General features: G+C 40.4%; 2 protein-coding genes across 6 annotated transcripts in view; one reads left to right on the forward strand and one right to left on the reverse strand.

The window, feature by feature from the left end:
- Positions 1-1036: 1036 nt before the first annotated feature.
- LOC128086939 (uncharacterized) lies at positions 1037-2356 on the reverse strand. The gene is made up of 2 exons (XM_052695995.1): positions 1972-2356; positions 1037-1899 (listed from the first exon to the last, which is right to left on the reverse strand). The coding sequence occupies exons 1-2, from the start codon at positions 1985-1987 to the stop codon at positions 1037-1039; spliced, it is 879 nt and encodes a 292-aa protein (XP_052551955.1). The 5' UTR covers positions 1988-2356.
- A 10785-nt stretch (positions 2357-13141) lies between these two features.
- The window catches only part of CD44 (CD44 molecule (Indian blood group)), a 56325-nt gene continuing 45824 nt past the window's right edge, over positions 13142-23642 (forward strand). For 2 of the 5 annotated variants that reach the window (XM_052695233.1, XM_052695234.1), the window contains exon 1: positions 13157-13383. In XM_052695233.1, coding sequence (XP_052551193.1) covers positions 13317-13383 — 67 coding nt within the window. In that variant the 5' untranslated portion in view covers positions 13157-13316. Of the gene's footprint in view, positions 13384-23642 lie in introns of all 5 variants that reach the window. The other 3 variants (XM_052695238.1, XM_052695236.1, XM_052695237.1) reach the window with 3 other exon arrangements.

Consider the following 23642-nt stretch of genomic DNA (forward strand, 5'->3'; position numbering starts at 1 on the left):
CATCTGGGTTAGTGTCAGTCTCTGCATCTTCCTCCGCAGTTTTCCCATCTTTGTTTTCGGCATGTCGGACATATCTCTCCTGTATCCACCATGGTGAGGTTTCATCTGTAGGGAAAACACAAACATATCCTCTGCCCCAAATTAGTACAGGATCAGGACTATAAATTTTACCGTCCATTGGATTTCTCCAATATTGTATTGGTTTATCTCTTGTTTTATTACTCCAATATCTATTTGCAGCCAATTTTCTGTTATCATCCAGTGTCAAAAAATTTAAAACAAATAATGCATGTGATAACATAGAGGATGGAGTATCTTTATTTCCTCATGCCCCACTTTTATTTTCTTTAGTTGAGTTTTCAATAAATGATTAAATTTTTCTACTATGCCTTGGCCTTCTGGATTATATGGAATTCCAGTTTTATGGTAAATTTTAAAATGTCGACAAAAGGTTGCAAAACCGTTACTTACATAAGCTGGCCGGTTATTGGTTTTTAATGATTTCATTGTTCCCATAACGCTAAAACAATGCAAAAGATGGTTGCATACATGAGAGAGTTTTTCACCAGACAAGGCTGAGGGCTACTGCAAAGTGAGAGAAAGTGTCAATTGTTATATGGACATAAGAAGATTTTCCAAAAGAAGGTACATGTGTGATATCCATCTGCCATAAATCATTAGGCATTAATCCTCAGGGGTTCACTCCAAAATGAGGAACTGGTAACAAAGGGGAGCAAGAAGAACCGTTCCGCATATTCGGAAGTCCGAAGCAAATATTCACCTTCACTTAACACAGCCTTTGCCAAGCTTTTCCAGTCAGAAGGGGGAAGAATATTAGCAGCTTTAAGCTCTTTCAGTTGTTTAAAAGGAATAGGCTCATAATCATTCAGAATGCCACCGTTTGCAAGTTGATGCTGTATGACAGGGAAAACTTGAGACGGAAAAAGTTGCCCAGAAAATTCATCTATTGTTTCCTCAGCTTTCCTAGCTTCTTTCAAAGCCAATTGCATAGGAGATTGTTGCATAAGCAAAGCATCTACTCCAGGCTGGGGAGGCATTCGCCCTGCTCGAAAGGCAGGCAAAACAGCAAGGGGATCTTTGATCGAGCCTGATCGACTATCTGTTGTGTCTGCACAGCGGCATTAGCAACCTGTAACGCTGGGAATACAGCCGCTAAGTCCTTATGGTGATATTCAGCAGCCTCTTTTTCTAATTCTCCCCAATCATCAGGGGGTAAAATATCCTTTGTTATGTTAGTGCCAGGAGGTTTACAAGGCGGTAAGTCGTTTGCTAATTTACAAATCAAAGGTTGCTCATATTGGGGAGGGGATGGTGGGGGTGCCGATGGCATGGATGAAGGGATATGATCAAGAGATTTTGATCGCGGCAAGGCAGGATATAACTTTTCTGTTGAGCGAGTGGTCCACTGCCACTTCTCATCTCCTGTGTCTCCTCTGAGACATTCTTTTATTAGAGTCCAAAGTGTAAAGGTATCAATAGGTACCTTCTCAGGACCATGCACAGCATAATAGCCCTGGAGTCTTTCACCTACTTTGTTCCATGTTTCAATATTAATAGTTCCATCCCTGGGAAACCAGGGGCATACTTCCTCTATAAAATCTAAAAAATGACTAATCTGACCCCGAGTCACTTTTACTCCTCGGGCAACTAATAATGATTTCAGCATTGCAGAAAAAATGCCTCGTTCAGCACTTGCAGCTTGTCCCATTTTATTTAACAATCTGTCCAATTCCCTAGTCCTTACCTCCCTATTTCCACTTACCAACCGCGGCTCGTGGGAGGAAGCGACGCCTTTGTCATTGGAGTCCGAGATTCCCGGGTTTCGGCACCAAATGACGGAGACCAGCTCAAGACGCCTGGGACAGACGGGCTTAGGCTCTGGTGGCAAGAAGCAAAGTTTATTGTTGTTACAGGGTTTTTATATCTTTTAGCAACAGGAGTATACAATACTTAAATCAGATAACATTCATGCAGCTGACAGCAATACATCATTACTTAATTAGCTCTTTGTGGATTATGGTCAGTACAGTGATCGAAAGGTGTTCTCTCCACAGAAAATGTTCTGCTCTTGGTCACGGAATGAAGAAGCTGTAGCTTATGCTTGCCAGTTTCACATGGCAGTCCTTCCCTTTCAGGAGGGGCCACATGTTTCATGTGGCAGTCCTTCCCTTTCAGCAGGGGCCGCATGTTTCACATGGCAGTCCTTCCCTTTCAGGAGGGGCCACGTGTTCCCTGTTTGACCCTTTCAGGCCAGCCAGGTCTGTTTTGCTTAACAGTCTTCCTCATTCCACCCTTTTTTATTTTATTAGACCAGAGGTGGTGGTGGTTCATTTTTTGTGTTGCTTCCTGCACAAATTCCTGCACAGATTTTGTCTTGGGAAAAGGTATTTTTTTTCCACCAATATCGAAAAATCAAGAACTAACTTTTCCTCCTCTAGGAGTATTACTCCATTTTTTACATTCAGGATCTGGGGACAATACGGGAAGATACACAGGATCATACTGTAGCTCATGACTCTTATATAGTTTCATTCTGAGACTTCTTAGCAGTGGGGAATATGAAAGCCTTAACTGGTACTAAAGCTTCTGGTGAATTTGAGTTTCTGCTTGTACAAAAGAATGTCTAAGGCCAGTGCTGTGATTTGTCTATGTGTCCAGACTAGCTCAGCTTTGCCCCCCAAAAATCAGGAGGAATCATCACCATGTGAGCCTTTTGTGGAACTCTCCTCTGTTTTCCCAGCTTCCTATAGTTTGTCTTGTGGCTCTCAAATTCATGAGGGTATTCTATGTGTTATTTGTATGGTCACTGTTGCATGGCTAAACCTGCACACGTGAGCGAACTTAGCAGTCATCTGAAGGACTACAAGTATGTTTTGCTTGAGATTTTTTTTTTCTCTTTAGAATTGATATTTCAACGACCAAAGATATATCAGGAGTTATATTCTATACCTCTGTACTCTGCTACCACACTTGAAAGAAGATGGCATTATGTATTTCATGGTTCTGAGCAGGTGCAAAAATGATTAATTAATGATGTTAAAATAATCTCAACCAAAAAAAAAGCTTGTGTTTAGACCAGCCCTCGTACTCATGTTTCAAATGTTGTAACCCTTTTTTTCAATGACTTCTGTCCTACATTACCACTCTGGTCAAAAGAATTTACAACAAAATTATAGCTGCATAGTTGTTGTTTCCAATATTCTGTAGCACTGCATGCCATGCAAAAGTGACCATGATTTGCAAAGTAGTAGTTATGTGTAGAATGAGTTGAAGAATTTGTAATAGCAAGCAGTATACAAGGCAAAAATTAACTTAAGGTGTTGATCTTGCTGTATTCTAATTGAATTACGCAGCCCAGAACACGGTAATGTCTGCCCATGACAAAGGCACCAAGTGAAGTATAAGTGAATCAATTCTTCTTTTGGAGTACACTGTAAGAAACCATTGAGGACCAGTCTCATAAGTTGAAATTCAGAGTATTCCTTATTTTCCACCCAGTAATTGGCCATCTGCTGGGAATCTCTCATTCTTCAGGGATGATGAAATGGATTCTTGGGGTGTGTAAAATCCACTGTGTCTGTGAGATGATCAATAACACGAGTACAATATGGGTTAAATGATATACGTCCTTTCACACCAAGTAATGAAGTGTACTTGCATTCCAAGAGAGGAAGTTTCTAGCTGGGTTTCATCCTGACAGCTGTGTGACTGAAAGCATTCTTTGTCTCCAGCAAAGCCTCTGAGGAGTGGCATATCCCACCACAGCGTGATTAACTCCTATGACTGGTTTCAGAGTCTGTTCAGGTGTTACAAGTTTCAGTTGTGTGGCAGAGGAGATATGGGATGCTCTTCAGTGAATCATAGGTTCATAGTTACAAAGGAATAGTCATCTCATTCATCGCTCAGCAGGGGTGAGCATGTTCTCATAATTTTCAGATTAATTTTTTCTCTCTGAATTTTATCTTTCACACCAATTGGATCTCTGGAAGAGTTTCTTCTTGCTGAATGATGGATGCAAGACTTGTTTCTGTGGCCAATAATTTCTTATATGACAAGGCCAAAATCTGTTAATAAAATTAGTTTCTTGCTAAATAATTGCCTAAATCCATACCAGCAAAATAGAAAATCTTGCAGAACCTTGCAAAAGAAAAGAGAAAAAAAAAAAAAAAAAAAAGAGAAGGTGGGAGAGGGACATACTTCCCCAGACTTCATTGGGTGATACAATCTTTCCTACTTGAAAAATCACAAGCAGCATTACTAGTAACAGAGGACTAAATCTTGCAATATGCTGTGTTCTTCAGGTTAGTTTTTCTCTGGGGACCCAGCAGAAAAGAGCAAAGAGGTGTATCCAGCTTGTATATCCAGAGCTATGTAGAATCATGAGTTCCTGAAAGCCATAGATCATCATGAGAATGAATTGGGCCCTAGCTAGTTAGCTCTATCTGCAAGTCTAATTATCTTGTATGCAACACTCTATACTACGACTCCAACATTTTCACCTCCGAAGCAGGCTCAGCTGACAGCTGGCTAGGGCTTTCTTTGCTATGCGGGCACGCATACGCATGCTCACTACCTTCCTATGGGAGAAGGAAGAGGACCAAGGCTCTCCAGAAGAGCCTCCCACAGGCTTGATTTCTTTCTCTGGTTCAATATTCCACTAGAATGGAGTAACTTCAGTGTGAATGCTTGAGAGAGTCCTGGCTCAAGGGGACCAAGCAGTCCAATGCCTAGTGCGCACTTTCAGGACAGCACAAAAGAGTGCAATCAAGTACTTTGGTCTTACCTGCTCATAGATGTGTATGCAATTCTATAGTATTGGCTGCATTCTAACTCAGAAAATCACTGTGTGAATAACTAAGACTATACTTGCTGACAGAGATAACACTTATTTCTGTTCTCTGGAATTCTCATCCTTAAAAATGTTGTGCAAAGGAGCTGCTGTGTTCTTTACATGATGCACCCATATTTTGGAGGAAGTGATTCATTTCTGGAGAGGCACAGTCTGGGTCTCCTCAGACATTCAGTGAGAGTTCCTGGGTGCTTGTGACTAGCAGTGTATAGTCTATCTTTTTTATTTTTCAGTTTTCTATGAGTGCTTCAGTTAATTCTCAGATGGGCTTAGCTTGGTATAGAGCAACATATTCTTTAGTAGCTTAGTTCAGTAAGGACTGGGCCATGCGAACTGAGTTTCAAATATCTGTCTGTAGAGAAAAGAATTAAGAAGAGAGGAAAAACTAGCTAGACTGGGGTTGGAGAACTGGATTTGAATATGGGAGGGAGAAGTTAAAAAGGAATCCTTAAATACTTGAGATAAGCTCTAGTATCCTTATATCTTTATTTGAACCAGACTGTTGAACATTCATAGCCTGTCTATCTCACATCTATGCCCCTTGAGATATGCCTTGTATAATTCATCACTTAGAGAGTAATACATTTGTAAGAGTTGATGTTGATGTAGATCTATCCCTCCTAGGCTAGCTAATACCAAACAGTGATTTCTTCCTGTATAAGGGAAAGAAGCTTTACAGGAGTTCCCTTGATGCATTCCATTTTGTCCCAAGATTTTCAGAAACCTGTTTAATACAATATTCTTTATGGTACTGTCTGGCATTTCCTGCTTCCTAAATAGTGCCATGCAGATGTTATGCTCGTACCAGATTTGTCTGGCTTTTTCTCCCTTCTGTCCTCCCTACCCATTCCTTTAGAAAAACGTTTCTCTAAACTCCTTGTAACAATTAAAGAAGAGTTCACAACATCATTGTAGAAAGCAAACATGGTGGAGTGTGAATTCTAGATAAATTCTTATGTATGTAAACATCTTCGTCATAATGTATCTTTCAAAATGTAGGAAGAGGGGCTTTTTGCAGATAGGACTCCCACGTGCAGTGGACAACAGGTAAACTGCAATCTCCCTTGTAGTTCTCATATCCATTTGTATGTCACCAAATTTGCTCTCATATTGTATCTGTAAAATCTCAGGTGACTCAGACATGCATCATTTCTTGTAAACTCAATGTAAATTGGCTGAAACTTTAACATCTCAAGGAGCCTTAATAGTTTTCCAGATCTAACTTGTTCAACATGCTGTTCAGACATGACCTGCTTAATCTTTCCAACACTTCAATAAAATATTTAGCATACATAAATAGTGTTTTAGAGTTGAACAAATAGCTCATAATACTTTATTTATTACCAATTGTACATTTCTACAAATTAAGAAGTTGTGAACATAGTGCAAATATTTTAGATGTGCATTATTCAGAAGAATTTGGTATATTTTTGAAACGTGTTTTCTTTACCAATGAATCACAAATGACTGAAATGCAGTATCCAGGAACCAAAGATAAAATGGGGTTGGTTAATAATGGTAATCATGTGATGCTCTGCTATTTGATGATTAGTCTATTTATATAAGTCTCCAACATGGTGCAAATTTTGTAATTTACAATTGCATTAAACAATAAATTTCATTTTTTTATGTATAGAATTTCTGTCCAGCAAATTTCTGCTTCTGAAAGACCCTGTCAGGTCTTATGTCTTTCAAAAACCAACTTGAACTGACTGCAACTGAATGCAAGCACATTTCAAAATCATATTCAAGTTAATATTTTTCCTCTCTTTTCTCTGTCTTTTGTAGACTGTTGGAGAGAATGGACACAGTATTGTGTGACTGTCTCAAGTCTGTAGAATTAACCCCTACTCAGACTGGAGAAGGAATACATTTCCTGGATTCTTGATCTCTCTTTAAGCCTCTGTGCCAGAGTGCCTTGCTATTATGCTTTTAAAGGACAGAGATATCGAGGTCCAAAACAAACGCTATTGTTGTTCAATATCCTTAAAGAAAAAGACAAAGAAAATCAGCACTTCAGTAATACCAGCTTTTGGTCAACAGGAAACATGCACCCAGATTAAGCTGTATTATGCCAGGTATGTTATGAGAAAAAAAAACCCACCAAACTTCATTATATAATTGAACTCTTACCAGCTGTGTCATAATATTTCACATGAGAGACTTTTTTTTTTTTTTAATTTGATTCTTTTCATTTCTGTAAGACTAGCTTTCATTGTTACTTAAGCCAAGTGATGATGTAGGCAATGGATGTGTGGTCTAATGTGACAATTCTCAGTTCTGTGATTAATTCATTCTGTTGTAATAGCATTCAGCTCTTCTCTTACATATTTATTTAACAGAAATTCAGGAACATGGAGAAGTGAAGTTCATTAGCGGGGGGCCCTGAGTGCTGCTAGTTGTCAGGCTCCTTGTTTACCAGCTGGGCCATGGAGACAGCTGTCTAGGCATGGGCTGTTTTGCCCAAGTGTAAAGGATCAAGTCTGAGTAAACAAGCCACTGCTATTGCACAAGGAAGGGACAAAGTCCTTTACTGCTGGCTATGTTTAATCTGCAGAACTAACAGAGTTTACTATATTTTATTTTGGAAGGGAGGGAACCTGATAGTTGCAGGTCCAATGAGGCAAGAGAAATGCTCTGTGGGGAATAAGATGCTCTAGTGATGCACTAACTGAGGCTTTGAGAAAGGTCAGACTGCTTGATGCATGTTTTACCCAGGAAGTTGAGTCGTGAAATGCTCCCACTGCTGCGCCTGCTGGCCTCCTCATCCTGTTCATTGCATGACGTGCACACACCTGCACCTTTCCTCTGAGAGCCAGACTGGAACCAGCTATTATCTTAGTCTCTGAAAACAAACATGCCTATTATGGTCTAAAATTAGGATTCTTTTCCTTCCCTTCCACCTTTCACAGCGGTCATAAACTGACCAACAGGGAGACTGCTGAAATTCAGTAAGTTTCTGTTTACGTTCAGGCCAGGTCTGGTTTTAGTGTTCTTTTTAACTGGAAAAGAGAGGTTTAACTACCCATTCCCATGCTGCTAAGTTTAGGGCACAGCCTAAATGTGGCTGTGTTATATGTGGCTGTGGCAAGATGGGCACAAACACACACTGTTTGAATAGGAATTGTTCCATGAATGAATCAGCTAGGACTCAGTTTCTACTTTCTTTAGATAGGAAAATATTTGACTGTAAGTCTGATGGAACCCCTCTATCTTCTCAGCTTATATACATACATGAAAAAAATGTTATCATAATACAGATACTGAGACTAAACCAAACATTGTTCACAGCTGGCTTGAGTGGTGGAAATTCCTCAAAATCAGCTCAGAGCTTGTCTTGACTTTGAAGGGCTCTGACCAGGTCCATATTAGGTGTAGCAGGCCCCTTAGATTTATCTATTGGTGCAGTTAGCAGTCTGTTTATGCAAATCCTAAGTGTTTCCTGAGTAATATGAATCTTTGCATTTTGTACAGCTCACCTGCTCTTCTGGAGCATTAAGTCTTCAACTTCGTTATTCCATCACATGGCATAGAAGAGAGAGCAGATGAGAAAGGATGAGAGGTGAAACAAGTGCAGACAAGAGAGAAGTGGAGGTAGAAGTCAAAACCAGGAGGAGAATGGGGAAGACAAGAAACCTCACATCCTGGAGATGACCTGGTATAAGCATGGTTTACGTATTGTTAAAGGGCAAAAGCAAGAAACGAAATCAGGAAGACAAAAATGAGTGCCAAGATGGCAGCTCATGCCCTAGTGTGCAAATTTTTGTGTTTGTATTGTGCAGTGGGTGCTGGGAGGGCCAAGCAGGAAGCAGGAGGAGAAGAGGAAAACCGAAACCACCTGCAGAGAATCTGTCCCCCCATCTCTCAGTTCCCCCTATGCTCCCCCAGCCCTCACACAGCTGCTACTGGCTCTGTGTCACCAGTACAAGCAGTACATCTTTTCTGTGCGCTGACTTTTTGGTGGCAGCTGATGTGCTCTGTGCAGGATCCTACCCCATCTCCAGCTCTGACCTAGTAACTAATGGGGTATAATGGTGTGAAAGATGTGGATGGGTACTTGTGCCAGGATGTCCTGCTGGTGCCCCGCTGTGCGCCAGGGGGTTCAGCCAGGGGCTGATCTGTTTGAGACAGGAGGAGCGAGGAAGCTGACAGGACCACATGGTCTGCTGAAGAGGAAACCTTGCTGCAAAGCATTTCTTGCAGCGTACTTGAGCAATTCTGACTTAGAGATTTTTGACTGCATTGGATTAGCAAATTGTTTAGGGATCTGGGGCAAACCAGTAAAACAGGATGATGAATCTGTGCGGTAGGTGCCAATCTGGGTTGCTGCCTTTTTCAGAAGTAAACAACTAGCAACCATTGTTCATCTTCCTGACTCTCTGCAGGACACAAGCTGTAAATTACATCTGGGAACAAAAGGCTGATGGGAGTAGAACCGGGTGCCCAACTTCCCAAGGGAGTGCTTTGCCCTCCAGCCAAAAGAGTAGCTTTTCTGGCTCAGGCTAGCACAGCCTCCTCTTCTGCCTTCCCAACAGCACTCAGAGCCCAGGAAGTGTGCAGTAAGTACAGGATTTACTACACTGAAGCATTTACAACCATTTCCATTACAAAACCTGGTTTCAGGGTTGATCGTGAAAATTAAATCCAGTCTGAAATGTGGCAAACAAGATTGCAGTCTGGGGACACAGGAGGAAATCTTATTAAAAATGCCATATCTTATTGAGATCCTAGTTACGTGGGTATAAAATCCTCCTTCCACTCCCAAACTGTCTTACAGCCAGACCAACTGTAGTCTATGCTGAATGTTTGCTGCCATGAACAGAATTATCTAATGCGATTGTTTGTACTTTTTATTCTTACCAAGATTATATTCTTCAGGTCCATACAATAATTGAATTTTCCCCATGATTTGAAATTTTCATAAAAATAGATTCAAAAAAGAATTCTTTATTAAAAATATTCCTTCAGCTGAAAATACAAAAAAAAAAAAAAAAGTTTTCAAATTAAGAACATTCTTTTTTCACGTTTTTGGAAAAAAAAAAAAAAAAAAAAAAAAAAGCACGTGATTTTGCCAGAAATAAAATTTCTTTCTTCCCCCTGTTTCAGTTGTTCCAATTTAGTAAAGAAACTGTTCTCCACTGATGTCATTTACTTCATAAGTTCAGGTATTTTCATTTGATAATCTGTATATATGATAAAATCCAAATAAATATACAGGGAAATGTTGCCCTACTGAATTCAGTGGAATTTTGATGTTTGACTTCAGCTGGACCAGAATTTCATCCTCTAAGGGAATTCCAGCAAAAAACGTATCTTTATATTGCTGTGAGCCACACGTTCCTTTTCAGGGGCTCCAAACCATGCACTCCCTAATAGGATTTTTATCAAAATTAATTGCTACTGGCTGCAGTTCACATGTGTGATAAAATCAAGAATTGGTGCTCCTGTACTTGATAGCGCCATCGTGGACACAGTATCTGCTGTGTCAAAGGCTTCTGAACAAGGCAATTTTTTTAAAGTTGTGGTTTTGTAATTTTAATTGTTGGATTTGTTGATTGATTCTCCTTTGAAAATCCACCAAGTTCATTTGGTGCCACTTAATATTTTATAATTTTTTGGTGCCAATAATTTAAGTCATTGCGGCCAAAGCTAAGGGCGTTGTTAACAATACTGTCAGGGGAACAGATTCACAATTGAAATGAACTGATGGCCTCAACTTGAAGCAATGCTCTGCTACATTTCCTCAGCTGAAGAGCTGCTTCAAGATTTTCATGCTTCCTAGGATTATCTCAAGCTAAACCAGAACTTATTTATTTCTCTATGAAAAATTGTACGTCCTATACATTTTCCAGAGATGAACATTGCCTTTGACTTAATTTTCTGGGTAGCATCAGGCCCTGCACCCAGGCCAAATATGGATTGCTGCCTACCTCAGGCCAACATATTTTAAGGAAGAAATTCCATGTTTGGGTGGGAACTAAGGAAATATTTTCATGTCAGGCTTTTTATTTATTTGTTAGTGGCAGCACTTTGAAGTGCTCAAGAATCTGGAATGCAGGTCTGTGTCCTAGACTGATGTGTATGCAAGCAGATGGCATGTGAAATGGCCAGACTGACTTGGGATGTATTCATTATTCTTTCTGTGGTTTATCACATGAAATAATGTACTGTGATGAATTATTCTTGTATACATCCGTCTTTTCCACTTGTATTAGGCACTAGAACATCTATGCACCTGATCTAAACATGCCTAATCTTAGCCCAATTGCAGCAGCAAAAAAAAAGAAACTGGTATTTTGAAGTGGAATACCACTACTCCCAGCAAACACATGCAGGAGTATCGAGATGTCTAAAATAAGTATCAAATAATTGAGAAAAAGACCTGGTGATAATCTGATGTCAGAAGAGAAGGAATGAGAAACTTCAGTCCATGGAGAGAGTAGGAATTTCCACTGCTGGTAAAATAAGAGTGTTGTTTCTGTAACACCAATATCCCTGAAGTGAACATTATTCTCCACTTACCCATGGTAAAGAAAACATGTTTTGTTTTGTTGTTATTGTTCCATTTAAATTGGAATACAGGACATTAACAGAGTGGTATTTTATGTTTATCCAAAAGGAAACCAAAACAAACAAACAGCAGTCAAAAATATCCAAATTTTATTTAAATATTCAATTCCTTTGTCTCATGCATGGCGTGAATTTCAAAAGAAGTTTATCAGTTGAAGAAATTTCCTTTGTAGATCCTCAGTAAATTATAACAGGCCTTAACTGTGTACCAGCATTTTAAATCCCACTAAGCTTCATTCATTCATTCATAAAGTTAGATGTCAGCACATATGTATAAATATACAGGGATTCACAGAACTATTTTCACTCCTACAAACAGTAAGTTACACAGGAGGTAATTTTTGCTCTGCTCTTAAAAACATTTGTTTCAAAAGAAAAAGCAACATATTCACAAAACAGTATGTTTAATCTGTAACTTCAAAGTTGCTAGTTTCTTAATAAAAAGATCCTCTGGGTTTAAGGAAAAATTTTCACTTTAACCTTGTCCCATCAGATATCCCAGACCTGTAGGAAAGCCTGTTGGAACCTGTTGCTCAGGAGCCAGCTGACGGAGGAAGGGATGCCAGCCATCTTTAAGTCAAAAGTCAAAGGAAAGGCAAAGTATGAAGTTCTTGTGCCCGTGCCTGGAAAGACCTGTCTGTATTTTTCCACTGTTTGGTGTTAGATGAGATTAAAAACTAATGAGAAAATTATTTACAGCAGGAGCATCGACACCATGGTAATCTGATACAGAACTTTTCACTTTGAATTTGCTGAGTGAAACTGAAACTGGGGAAGTACCATCTGCCTGCCCTGTCGGCTTCTATAGGTGGGATGTGCCCGGCTGGGTGAGCCCTCGCAGCCCCAAGTGCCACCCCACAAAGCACCTCATGACTGCTGAGGAGAGACACTGTGAGATCACCAGGGTGTGCAATAGACATGTCTCTCTCTTATCTGCAGGAGCTTTGAGGTTTTCACCAAGGATTTCATGTGGTGTCTTTTGCTAACTGTGGAGTCCCAAAGAGCCCCACACACTCTGTGTCTCCCTTGGGAAGCATGACTTCCACTGCATGCCAAAGACTGCTACGTGCTCTCGTCCTGTTCCTCTGCCTTGTTAATTGGAAATAGGACTCCTTCCCTATGTTGTACCATCAATACAATAAAGCACTGACCTTGGTCCTCTGTCCTGGCACTGAGTAGTTACCTACCTGCTGTTGGAGCACAGGGTGGAACGGGCTGCAGGCGACGGAGCCGCCTCGACTTACTTGCTGTGTGGGGATATCCTCCGGCTGTGAGCAGGAGCATCTCAGGAGAGCCCGTGGCAGAGCAGGTATTTTTGCTTGCCCTAAATTTTACTGCAGAGTGAGAGTATGATGAGATGGGACAAAATTAGCGAAAATATTTTGGAGAAACATCCAGGCAGTTGTAGGTGTTTAGCTGGGTTCTTAAAGCTGTATTGCTTTAAGTTTGCTTAGTTTACATTAATAAGATTGTAAAAGGCAGGAGGGGGAGCTTACAACAGTCAGTGCCTTCCTGAGCTACCTCATAAGAAATTACACACATTTTTCTGCAAGCACAACAGCTACAACTTTTGCCTGTACTTGTGTAAGAAAAGGCTTAGCGCCTCTTTAAAACTCGTGTGTCTGCTTAGTCAGAACTCACAGCCCCCCCGTGGCCCCCCCTGCCCTGCTCCGTAACTTTTGTTGCAATATGGGGTGTGACTTTTGATGGAGCTCCCCCTCCCAGTTATGTCATTACTTCAGTTCCTTTGAATCAGAATAAAAAGTGCAGCAAACTTCAGACTCATTGACTGCAGGCTTAACAGGCGCTGGGGCTTTTCTTCCTTCTGCAGCTTGCGAGGATCTCTGTTTTTTTGCAAAGCAGTTCTGAGGAAACAATGGCCAACTTCTACTTATGGGCAACTTTTGGATTATGCTTGCTGAAGCTTTGTCTAACAGAGACACGTAAGTTTTTTTATGAATGAAACTTTTTATGATTGCTGATAAATTCATGCTTTAGACAGCAACAGTTCTGCTACTGTATAGCTAACAGCTTTCTTGCATTTGTCTTTGTATAAACTGTTACTTGCAGGACTTACTGGAGATGTTTTTGAATTGTAATCTGGGCTGTGCTGTTCTGTGCAACCAGGGAAAGCTGGTGTATTGCTTGTAAATGACAATTCCAGATCCATAAAAAGGGAGTTGTAGAGCATTAACGTTTAAATTAAGAGCAGAAGTATGCTTGGGAATCTGGAATAGTTCTGGTAAATCTGCGTTCAACAACATTACACCCTTGGTTTGCTCTCCCAGCACTCTTGGAGGCTGGGGTGAGGGAACCCCCCTCAGCATACAGCAACTGTATTCCTGAGCTGAAGGGATTTAACTAACAGCTAATGCAGTCTGAGTTTGGACACAGCCTGGAAAACAGAAACACAACTGCAGTGATTAGTGTGATTGAAATTTGCAGAGCTTTTCTGCCGAGCATGCCTGTTTCTGACTTCTTAAGTTTTCTTTGGGGCTGACTGGTGAGAGTTTGAAACAAAGGGCGTCAGGAGTGCCCACAAAATTGATTGTGTGTCAATCAGCTTTCTGTGGCTTGGTTGTCTGCTTCTCATATTTGTATTTATAATTGTTCATATGGAGAAAGAAATAATAGCTGTGGTCCAAAACAGCAAAATGCTCTAGAAATTTGATGTGGTGCAGGCTCAGCAGTGTCCAAGGAAAATAGCCATGCTTTTAACAGACTCTCACTGTGACAGAAACTGCCTTGAGGCACTCTGTGGTCAGGGCAACAATTATCCTTCTACATTATTTTTTCCACTCATCAGTTCCAGAAATCTAACAAAGTACATTTTTCATTGCCATTGTCACCCAAGGGCTGTGTTTGTGCGTATGATACATATATATATCATTTGTTTGAGCAGCAGTGAATACTTCTGTAATGGTGGCAGTGCTGTCGGGCTGTGAATGGGTGTGTCGGAGTGAACAGTTCCCGGCACATCTGGGATAGCAGGAGAACCTTCCCTGCTCTCCTGCCTATGAATTGTCTGCCCACTGTTCCAAAGTGTGCTTGTTACAATCAGGTATAGAGATGCAGTCTATAGAGAAAGGGCAGGAGTACTGCGTGAGAGGAATATCCAAGACAAGACTTTGGCTTACTCCGAGTCTGTTTGCTGTATGAGAATTACAGTGTTTTGGTTACCCACCTGCTCAACTGATTTCTCCTTTTATGAGCTGCCAGGAGCGTCCTAAAAAAGTGGGGTCTGTACTGGTTTGGGGAGTCATGCAATTTTGCGGTGAGGCATGGAAGAAAAGCTCACCATCTACTCTTCAGCGTAGTTGCAAAAAGTATGTCAGACTGCATGTATGCCCCACGGGGAAGTTTCTTTAATGGCTTAGCAAGGTATTAGATTATAGCTACAATATATTTTAGTTGGTATGCAGTGCATTCCAGCATGACTTTGTAGTCAGTAATGACTTCAAAACGGCAGTTAATGGTAGTTTTATTTTCTTTTTTTAAACCAATGACTTCGCTGTGCATCACAGGATACTGGTCATAGCTGTTGATTACACTGTTAGTACTGAATGTGGCAAAAATGGAAACAGCCTGAGCTTACTGTTAATGTGACTGCTAAAGGAAAGATGAGATATAGAAAATCTGATTCATCCTGAGTTCAGTGCTGTTGTGACCATTCTGTCACTGCTATGTGAGGGAGGGGTACTTGTGGTATTGAGATGATTTCTCTTGTCCGATGAGTTTGAGCCACATTTCATAGGCCAGGAGAGTTTAGCTGCAGACAGATTGGTTAATGATAGCTCTGAGGGGAGATTTTCCCCTGTGGACATGGTATATTCGTAAAAGCATTTCTCTCATGGTTTTCCTTGATTAACAAGAAGTGAATTGTAGAATTTTGACCCCTAAACTGGAAGAAGCTGAAACAAAAGTAGGAGCAAAGATGAAGTGCAAAGGGAGAGAATGAGTCTACCAGTGGAGGGAGGGATTCTCTGTTGGCACCCAAGATGTGCCAGAGCTGCAGGATAGGGCTCTGAGAAAGGGCTCCTCAAGTTATCAGTCAATCACAGAGGAAGCCTTTTAGCTTACATGTGTCACAGTAATCTGCAAATGAAGTAGATTAAATAAGCTATTTGCACTTTGTGCTTTTTATTCACTTGTGTGTGTGTTGGCTATTCTCCCAAGTTGCCAAGAAACTTGAATGAAGTTCGCTTTGACTTCCATCATTTTTTTTGTTAATGGAAAGGTTATATGTCTGCCCTTGAACTGCTCTCACATAAAGAGCCAACAATCCATGGCAGAAGATTGTCTTGCTATCTTTGGAGAAATATTTGTTGCTTCTTTAGTTCTCGGTGTTCACCACAACGCAGAGCCATTACCTTGAAAACAGGAACAGAAAGGCTTAATGAGAGAAGATAGCATCCTACAAGTGAGGAGAACTTCTTTAACTAAATGCTTTTAAAACCACTGGTAGCTCAAGCCAAGATTAAATGAAACGTTCTCCCATATCTGGCGTGTCTTTCTTTCCAGAACTGTTCCCATGCCTTTCATAGGCCAAGGAAGGCCTGTACTTGAAGGCTGTACAAATACTGTGGTAATTTATCTAGTACCTAAACATGCAGGAGGTTCGACTGCAGCAAGAATGTGCTAGCAGCATGAGATGTCCTCAGCTGCTGATAGACAAGTATAAACAGTAGAGTAAAGCATGAGCTCATTGCTGCTAAAATACTTGATATTGTAGAAAAGAAGTAAAAAAAAAGGAGTAAAAAAAATTGGTTTTATTAATGGACAGCAGCAAAAGCATTTCAAATGAAAGACTGTGGAAAAAAAACAGAAAAAAATACAGTGAGGAAAAATGATGAGGATCTCAAAGTGATATTTGGTTGCATGGTCAGGAGCACAATGGATTTGTGAATAAACTAAAATTGGTTATAGAGATATCATAACCCTTGAAGAATTTTAACTTAGAGAAGAAATCTGAAAAGTATCTAGGCAGGAAACTAGTGTAAACCTCTGCAAAGATTTCCACTAATTTAGAAACCAACTGTAAGCTGTAGGGAAAAATAAGAAATTAGTAATAAATCAAGATTGCAGTAGCCATCAAGTTAACCTATAATAGGAATGGAGTATATAGATGCGTGAAAAGTTAGAATAAGTAAAATCTGTACTTTTCATATGGCAGAGGAAAATATAGAGTTGAAATCTGTGAGATATGTGTTAATTAAAAAGAAAAGGAGAATCGATTAAAAAATGACAATGCTCTTGCCAAAGAAAAGGTGGTATTCAGAGGGAACAGCTAAAAAGCAATGATAATTAGGTTTGAAAATAGGTTGCTAAGAGATATTTTTTCTAATAAGTGATTACATAAAGAGATTGGATAAATGCCTTAAAAGGACAGTTTGGATGTTGGTGATCGTGCTCCTGGGTAAGAAGATGGAGTAGAAGTCCTGTGGTAACTGTGTTTTTGCTTTGAGAAAAGGGTAATTTTAGTTCTGAGTGCAGTTGACTCGTAGCGAAATATGTCATAGAGAAAGCAGGGGAAAAACTGATAAAGAGAGGAAAACTGTGCCCAAGAACTTTGGGGAAATTCCAGAGACGATGTAACAAAGCTTCCACACTGGCTTTCTCATCTTCTTGCTCTGTATTTCTGTTCTGATACTAACGAGCCTGTGCTAGGATAGAGTAAGGCAATTTTCAAAAACATTGATGTTTCTTCGAAAGAGAATCCCATGCAAGAGAACTGTTCTCTGAAATTGTTTTCCCAGGACTAAGTCTGAATGTATATGGCTAGCTCACAGAGAGAATAATGGTGAAATGGCCAGGACCAACTTGCCTTCTCTGAAAAGAATACAATAGTGTACTGGAGTAAGTGATGCTGTTCAAAATACTGTATATAAGCATCAAATGATAACCAAGAGCATGTATTAATCAAATTTGGGGTTTTGGCTCTGAATTGAATTTTTAGACTACAGAATTTCAGACTTCAAGTGGAAAGTGAACAAAGTGAGAGAAGCAAGACTAAGGTTGGGATTGTCACCTGTACCTCTCTGCTAAACGTGTTGTGGTTGGTACTGAGTAAAACCCACTCCTACAGCCTACTTTTAGTGGTGTATCTGGTGGCTTGGACCATTCTCTGTGGTCTATTGGCAGCTGGAAGGGAGAGACACTTTGGAGCAGCCTCTGCCTTTTTCCAGATGGTGCCAGAAATTCAGGAGCACTGTTGTCTGTCACTCCAAGAGAGGTAATAGTCATTTCAAAGCCAGGCTTACAGCCATCAGACACTGTAATTGTCAGTGACCATTGTGGCTGCTGTTAATAGGGGTGGCAGAGAAAATTGTTTCAGCCCTGCATGTTTATCAGCTTCCTTCCCGTGAAATCACAGGGCTCTCCACGGCGGCATTAGCAGTAGTATCAGCAGCAGCTGGCGGTGATTTTCATCCCTCTCTGGGGCCCACCCCACCCAAGGCACAGTGCAGAAGCCCGGTGATGCATGAATGAATCTGCAGGCAGTGATGTGCAACAGCAGCCAGCAGAGGAAAGAGGGGTTTTCCTCAGAGAATCCTCTCAGTCAGACGGAAAGTTCAGCTAATTGCAACTTAAAGTTCAAGCCTCTGCAACTGTTTGCTGCCTAAAGAAACCTGCTGTCATTTTTGGAGTCTGTGCATACAATTAAACATGTAATTGAATTCCCTTTTGTATGCACTGGATTTGGGACTTTCCAGTTCCTGTATAAGACAACACTGGCTGTGTTTTATAGTGCAGCAATCTTACTTCAGAACAATAACCTTCAATTCTCATTGGGGGAAAAAAAAAAAGGAAGAAAAAGAAAGAAAACGGAAATAAATTGAATAATCAAACTTTAGTAATTACCAGCAGGTAGACTCCAGAAACAACACCGATTCGAAGTAAAAATCAGAGACCTGTATTTACACAGTTTGAAAAATACATTGCTTTGCTTTTTTTTTTTTTTTTTTTTTTTTTCTTCTAGTAGTGACTGGACACGATTCAGTGGCTGGAAGCTCTAACAGACTGTGCTATGTGTTGACACAAAAGGAAAAAAAAAAAAATGAAGCAACCTCAGACATGCTGCAGCTGTGGTAAAACTTCCGTTGCTGTCTTTGCTAATGATCCTGTCCCAACAGCAACGTGAGATGGCTGCAAAAGAGAGTGCCAGACACAGGCAGGCAGCTGGTAAGGGAGAGGGTTTGAACCACTGATCATCAGCTAGGCAGACAGTGTCTATTTTAGTAGATACCTGCTTTTGTAAGTAAGAAAGCTGTCCTTGACATAACATGTAACACCGAAAAATCTGTTGTTCTGTAGCTTTGCTTGATTATAGTTGTCTCCCAGGGACAGCGAGTTAGCAAGGCTCATGGTGAAACGGGTTCTCAGAAGTATATTTCCCTAGGGGGCTTTTTTATTGTTATTTTTGTTAATGGTTAGGTGTCTGTAAAGCAGCAGGGTGTGGTATGTGTGGGCAGAGGTGATGAGCAGCTCCCTGCAGCATTCCCATGCAGAAGCGTGGTCGGTGCCCAGCCAGCACCCCTGGGCAGAGCAAGTGAGCCGGGTCAGGCAGCACACAGGCCTCCAGCCAGCTCAGGGGCTGCCCTGCCAGCAAACTGGCAGCTGCTCTGAGAGAATGTGTCTTGCTGCTGGGCGAGTGCAGCAGCCTGGGACTGTATCACACCTACCTCTGCCATGCAACTTGAGCCTGTTCAAAGAGCAGGCAGAGCACATGTGCCCGCTCAAGGCAGGCCAAGGAAGCCAGGCAGCTGCTCCTCTGTGTTGTGGAGGAACGTGGAGGTGAAGGCGGTGGTGTGGTTTGGCTGTGCAGAGGCAGCCAGGCCTCCTGCCTCCATCCAAGAGTACCAGTGGAGCTCCTATGCAGGGACTGTGGAGTGGTTAACTGCAGAGCTTCAAGGGAAAGTAGTTTTGCCCATTATAAAGAAACATGATTCATTAGTAATGAAGAAACCGAGGGTGAAGCTTGAACTCATTTCATGGTTTGCTTTCACTGGCTTCCCTGTTCTTCCTTGTCCTTCCTGATTAGGTGTCCTCCATTCACACCTTTTCCCTTTTCCATTGTTTTCAGCCATGTAAGTGTAGAGAAAATGCCTCTTTTGTTAGTGAACCTCCAGATTTATAAATATACTCCTCTGTTCCTTATTGCTTACACGTAAGTTTGGCATGTAGGAACATTTAAAACATAGAAATTAAATAATATTTATTCGATGTTCAAACCAATTTCTCCAGAAGCAGTCTTATTAAAATCAGATAAAATTTCTCCATCACTCTGATGGTTCTGTCCTATTTCCTTGTGTGTATGTTATCCATACACACACTGGAAACTGGCAGCTATTTTCACTGCAATAACATTTGCTTCCTGTTAGAACACAGCCTACACAATATTTCATTTTCTTTAAAAGTTTCTTTTCAGGACTGATACTTCCCTGATAAGGGATGTTTGAAGCCGTTTGGCAAATGAGAACTTATCTAAATCTTTTGTCCTGCTGTCAAACTGAACACTTATTTAGATTCAAGAACTTTAAAATTGATTTAATAATTAACAGAAGGATGATGTATTAAATCTATTAATGTTTCTTTCCTGTTTGAGGCAGAAACTTTGTAATGATAACTACCATTTCTTTTCTTGATATCATAGGACTGTTTTGCACAAAGGCTTGATACTCTGGGAAAGCTGAGTGTCAAGAGTCACAAAATGACTCAGCAAGACAGGGGAAGACCCAGGAGCAGACCTAGTGCCCTTGACCACCTTGTAGGTGGGCCATTTGGCTGCCATGCCAGAATATCACATAACCAAAAGGCTATGGATTTGGAGAATTTGAGTATCCCTATGCAGCAACAGTGTGTATCCAGTTGGTAGCCAAGTGTATCTTTTAGATTCACACACTGTCTGTTGAAGAACAGCTTCTACCTATTTCCCATCTTCCCCATTAATCCATCTCTCTGTGGCATTTGGCTGAAGCAGTCCAATAAACTTGGACTCTTATCAGTCTGTGATAAAGGAATAAATCTATTTAATACAGTAAAAAAACTGCTGCTCAGCAGCAAGGTCATTCTCAGGCAAAAGGGAATGTGGAGACCAATCTCATTCAGGAGGCAGGCCTCAGCAAAAGCTCAAGGAATATGAAAATTCTCTTCTTCACCCTTTTTTTATTTCATTTCAGCCTTCTCTGCTGGCAAGTCTGACTTGCTATCCTCGGGATTAATGTGAGGCTAACAAGGCAGAGAATCCACTGACTTCCAAAGAGTGATGTTAATGAAATGTCACTCTTATTTTGGAGTGGCAAAAATCACTGCCTTCTTGAGAGGAGAAAAAGCACAGAACTCTTCTAGCGCAGAAAATAAAAATGCTTCGCTAGAAGTGTCGCATTGAGCACTACTAAAACTCCACTTTCCCAGAATATAACAAATTCTTTTTATAGATACAGAGAATTGGTACTTGCTTTCCATTGATATCTGAATGGACGTGGCTAAAGTTATAGACAGGCAGCTGTCAAATTCCCAGTCCTTGTGTGTATAGCTGCAACAGGCAGGCACTGTGAGTACGTGAGGCAACTTCCCACGATGACTAACTAGAGAGAAGTTTCTGTCCTGCTTTTGTGGCTTGCCTCAGAAAAGCCTGAATTCATTTGCTCACTGCTCTGGTGTAAAAGGTTGCAGAGCTTTTCTCAGGATGCATATGACTTTTGTATCTCCTGATATTTCCATTAGATCAGTCCTATTCATTCTTTTTCTTACGGCTGTATTTCCTGGCTGCTTGTTGGATGGCAAGTGGTCTGGGTAGTTCAGCTTTATGTTCTCCACCTCTCCTTGGCCTGCCAAGTCTCACACATTATCTAGTAATGATGCAGCTGGTGTTCATCCTGAACATAGCTCAGCATTAACTGGCTTTTAAGACAGAGAAGCAGAGCAAAGTAGAAGGCTAAGACCAGCGCTGTTATGTTTGGGCATGAGGATTAGATAGCATTTTCTGTCTGTATGGGTTTCTGAGAATTGGAGAAAAGCATGATCATCCAGTTCTCCATGAGAAGGCACGTCCTGGGATTTAGATACTATTTAGATCAATGACTGCATCCAAATGTATTTTCTATTAACTCTTTGCTGAGAGGATATTTTTGTCTAAGCAGTTCATATGACAAGTAGTTCATGATTCTGGAGTTGGAGGTGTTTTTTTTCTTAAGTTGTTTCATATTTCCTAAGAAAACCTGTTACATGTATATGTGCCAGTGCAATCCAGTAATGATAAATTAGACAAGAGTAAAAAATATATTGTCTGCAGAGCAATGCAAAACTGGTACAACGGTGCCTTTAAAGATCAATGGCATTTTTATCTGAAATTTCACATTTGCAAATGAATGGATTTCTTAGTGACCTTCCTTTGCTGAGCAAAAGAGGAAAAGTTCAAAAAACTTTCTACTTGACTTGGTTACCCTTCAAAACAAAATACGGACAAGCTTACTTCTGTTGCTTCTGTGTTGTCACAAGAGATAAAAAATAGTCACAGCATTGAAAGTCTTGAGCTCAACAGGGGCTATATATATTAACAACCTATAAAAGTGCTGATAAAATCTATTGTTACGGAACTGCGTCATCAAAATGCAGTGCTCTCTTCTGAACGCATGCTATATTACTTTAAACATTTGAATTGGACATGAACACGTCTGAAATGTTCTCTTTCATTTGTCGCTTGCTGGATTCTCTCTGGTACTGCAAAAGAAGAACTTGGGTTTTTCTTAAAGAGAACTCAAATGTTTACACTTTCTCAATATATTACTTCAGAAATAGGAGATGTCTCTGATGAAACTTAGTTCTGTAGTCATTCTCTTTCCTGCATAACATGGAGTTCGTGTAAATGTTACAACATTTGGTCTGGAGAGATCAGCTGTCTCATCTGATGCATTTTGTCAACATAAATAGCATAGTTGGAATCAGGAGTGAATGTGTTTAAGTCACCATAGAAACTGATATCTGAGTATATTGTCATTTAATGAATAAAAGACCTTAGGTAGTGAGTGCCAAGTGAATTGACACTTATGCTCATTGTAGACAAGAAAAACTAACCTTTTTTGTAGTACTTTGGAAGTTAGTGATGTTGCCCCCACCTTATGTGTGGGGAAACGGAGAGAAAGCAAAATAACTTACCCAGCAATGTAGCTGGAAACAGAAAATTTTCTCCTAAGCCTCAGCATGGTGCTCCATCCGCAAGATAAGTGCTTTTTTTTTTTTTTTTTTTTTAGTGTGTATTTGAGAAAGCAGCTGTGATTTTGTATACAAGATTATTTCAGCTGAAATAAGCATTTTTTAATACTCAGAAGAGAAAAGTCCTCGAGTAAAATTCTTCCACTTACAGAAATTTACAAGCGTAGAGAGAACTGGAGCATTTCTAGAAAGCTGGCATCTTAAAATAGGAAACTTCTTAGTTACTGGCTGCTTGGTAGTCTGCACCTGGCTACGCAGCCCTTACCACATGTGGACAATACATGTGAGAAAATATTCCTGTGTGTGTTTCATTATGAGCAAGAGATAAGTATTTTCCTAATTTGTGCAGTGCTTTATAAGCCATTGTTTGCAGACCTGCACTGAGATTATTGACCCTATCAGACACTTTACTGACTTTGTTGCTCATACTCGGTGCTCTGGCCATATCACTTTATCAGTACAAGTTACAATCTTATTGCTGTTGACTCACAGGAAATTCAGAATGCAGCAATTGCAAGACAATTATATTAACACCTTTTATTAACACCTGACTCACCCTGATTTCATACGAATGTATCCACAATCATAGCTATAGCAACATGTTCATGTCCTGTGTAAGTCTATCTTTTGCCTTTTTATTTACTGGATCAATATCTCAAGTGGATTGCTAAGCACCCAGTATCTCCCATTCTTTCAGAATAAATAGTGTTAAGAGTCAGATGAATTAGCAGAATTTCAGAAGTGGGTTGTATGATGTGCCTAAGACACTTTCAGATTGCTCAGGACTCTTAGAGACTCTACATACAATGGCTGATAGTAGATCATCCTAAAAAGTGTTCCCACCCTGCATCAGCTACTTCTGCTGTTTCTAAGAGCTATCTCTACTTTGTGTAAAGAACTTCTTGCTTCTCGTTTTTCTTAGTATGTGATGACATCTTCACACTTCTGTTCTCAGTGTCCTTTACTGGTTTCCTTTCTTTTTCATGTC

This window comes from Tympanuchus pallidicinctus, unplaced genomic scaffold, assembly GCF_026119805.1.
Source record: "Tympanuchus pallidicinctus isolate F22 unplaced genomic scaffold, pur_lepc_1.0 scaffold3, whole genome shotgun sequence".
NCBI classification, from domain to species: Eukaryota; Metazoa; Chordata; class Aves; order Galliformes; family Phasianidae; genus Tympanuchus; species Tympanuchus pallidicinctus.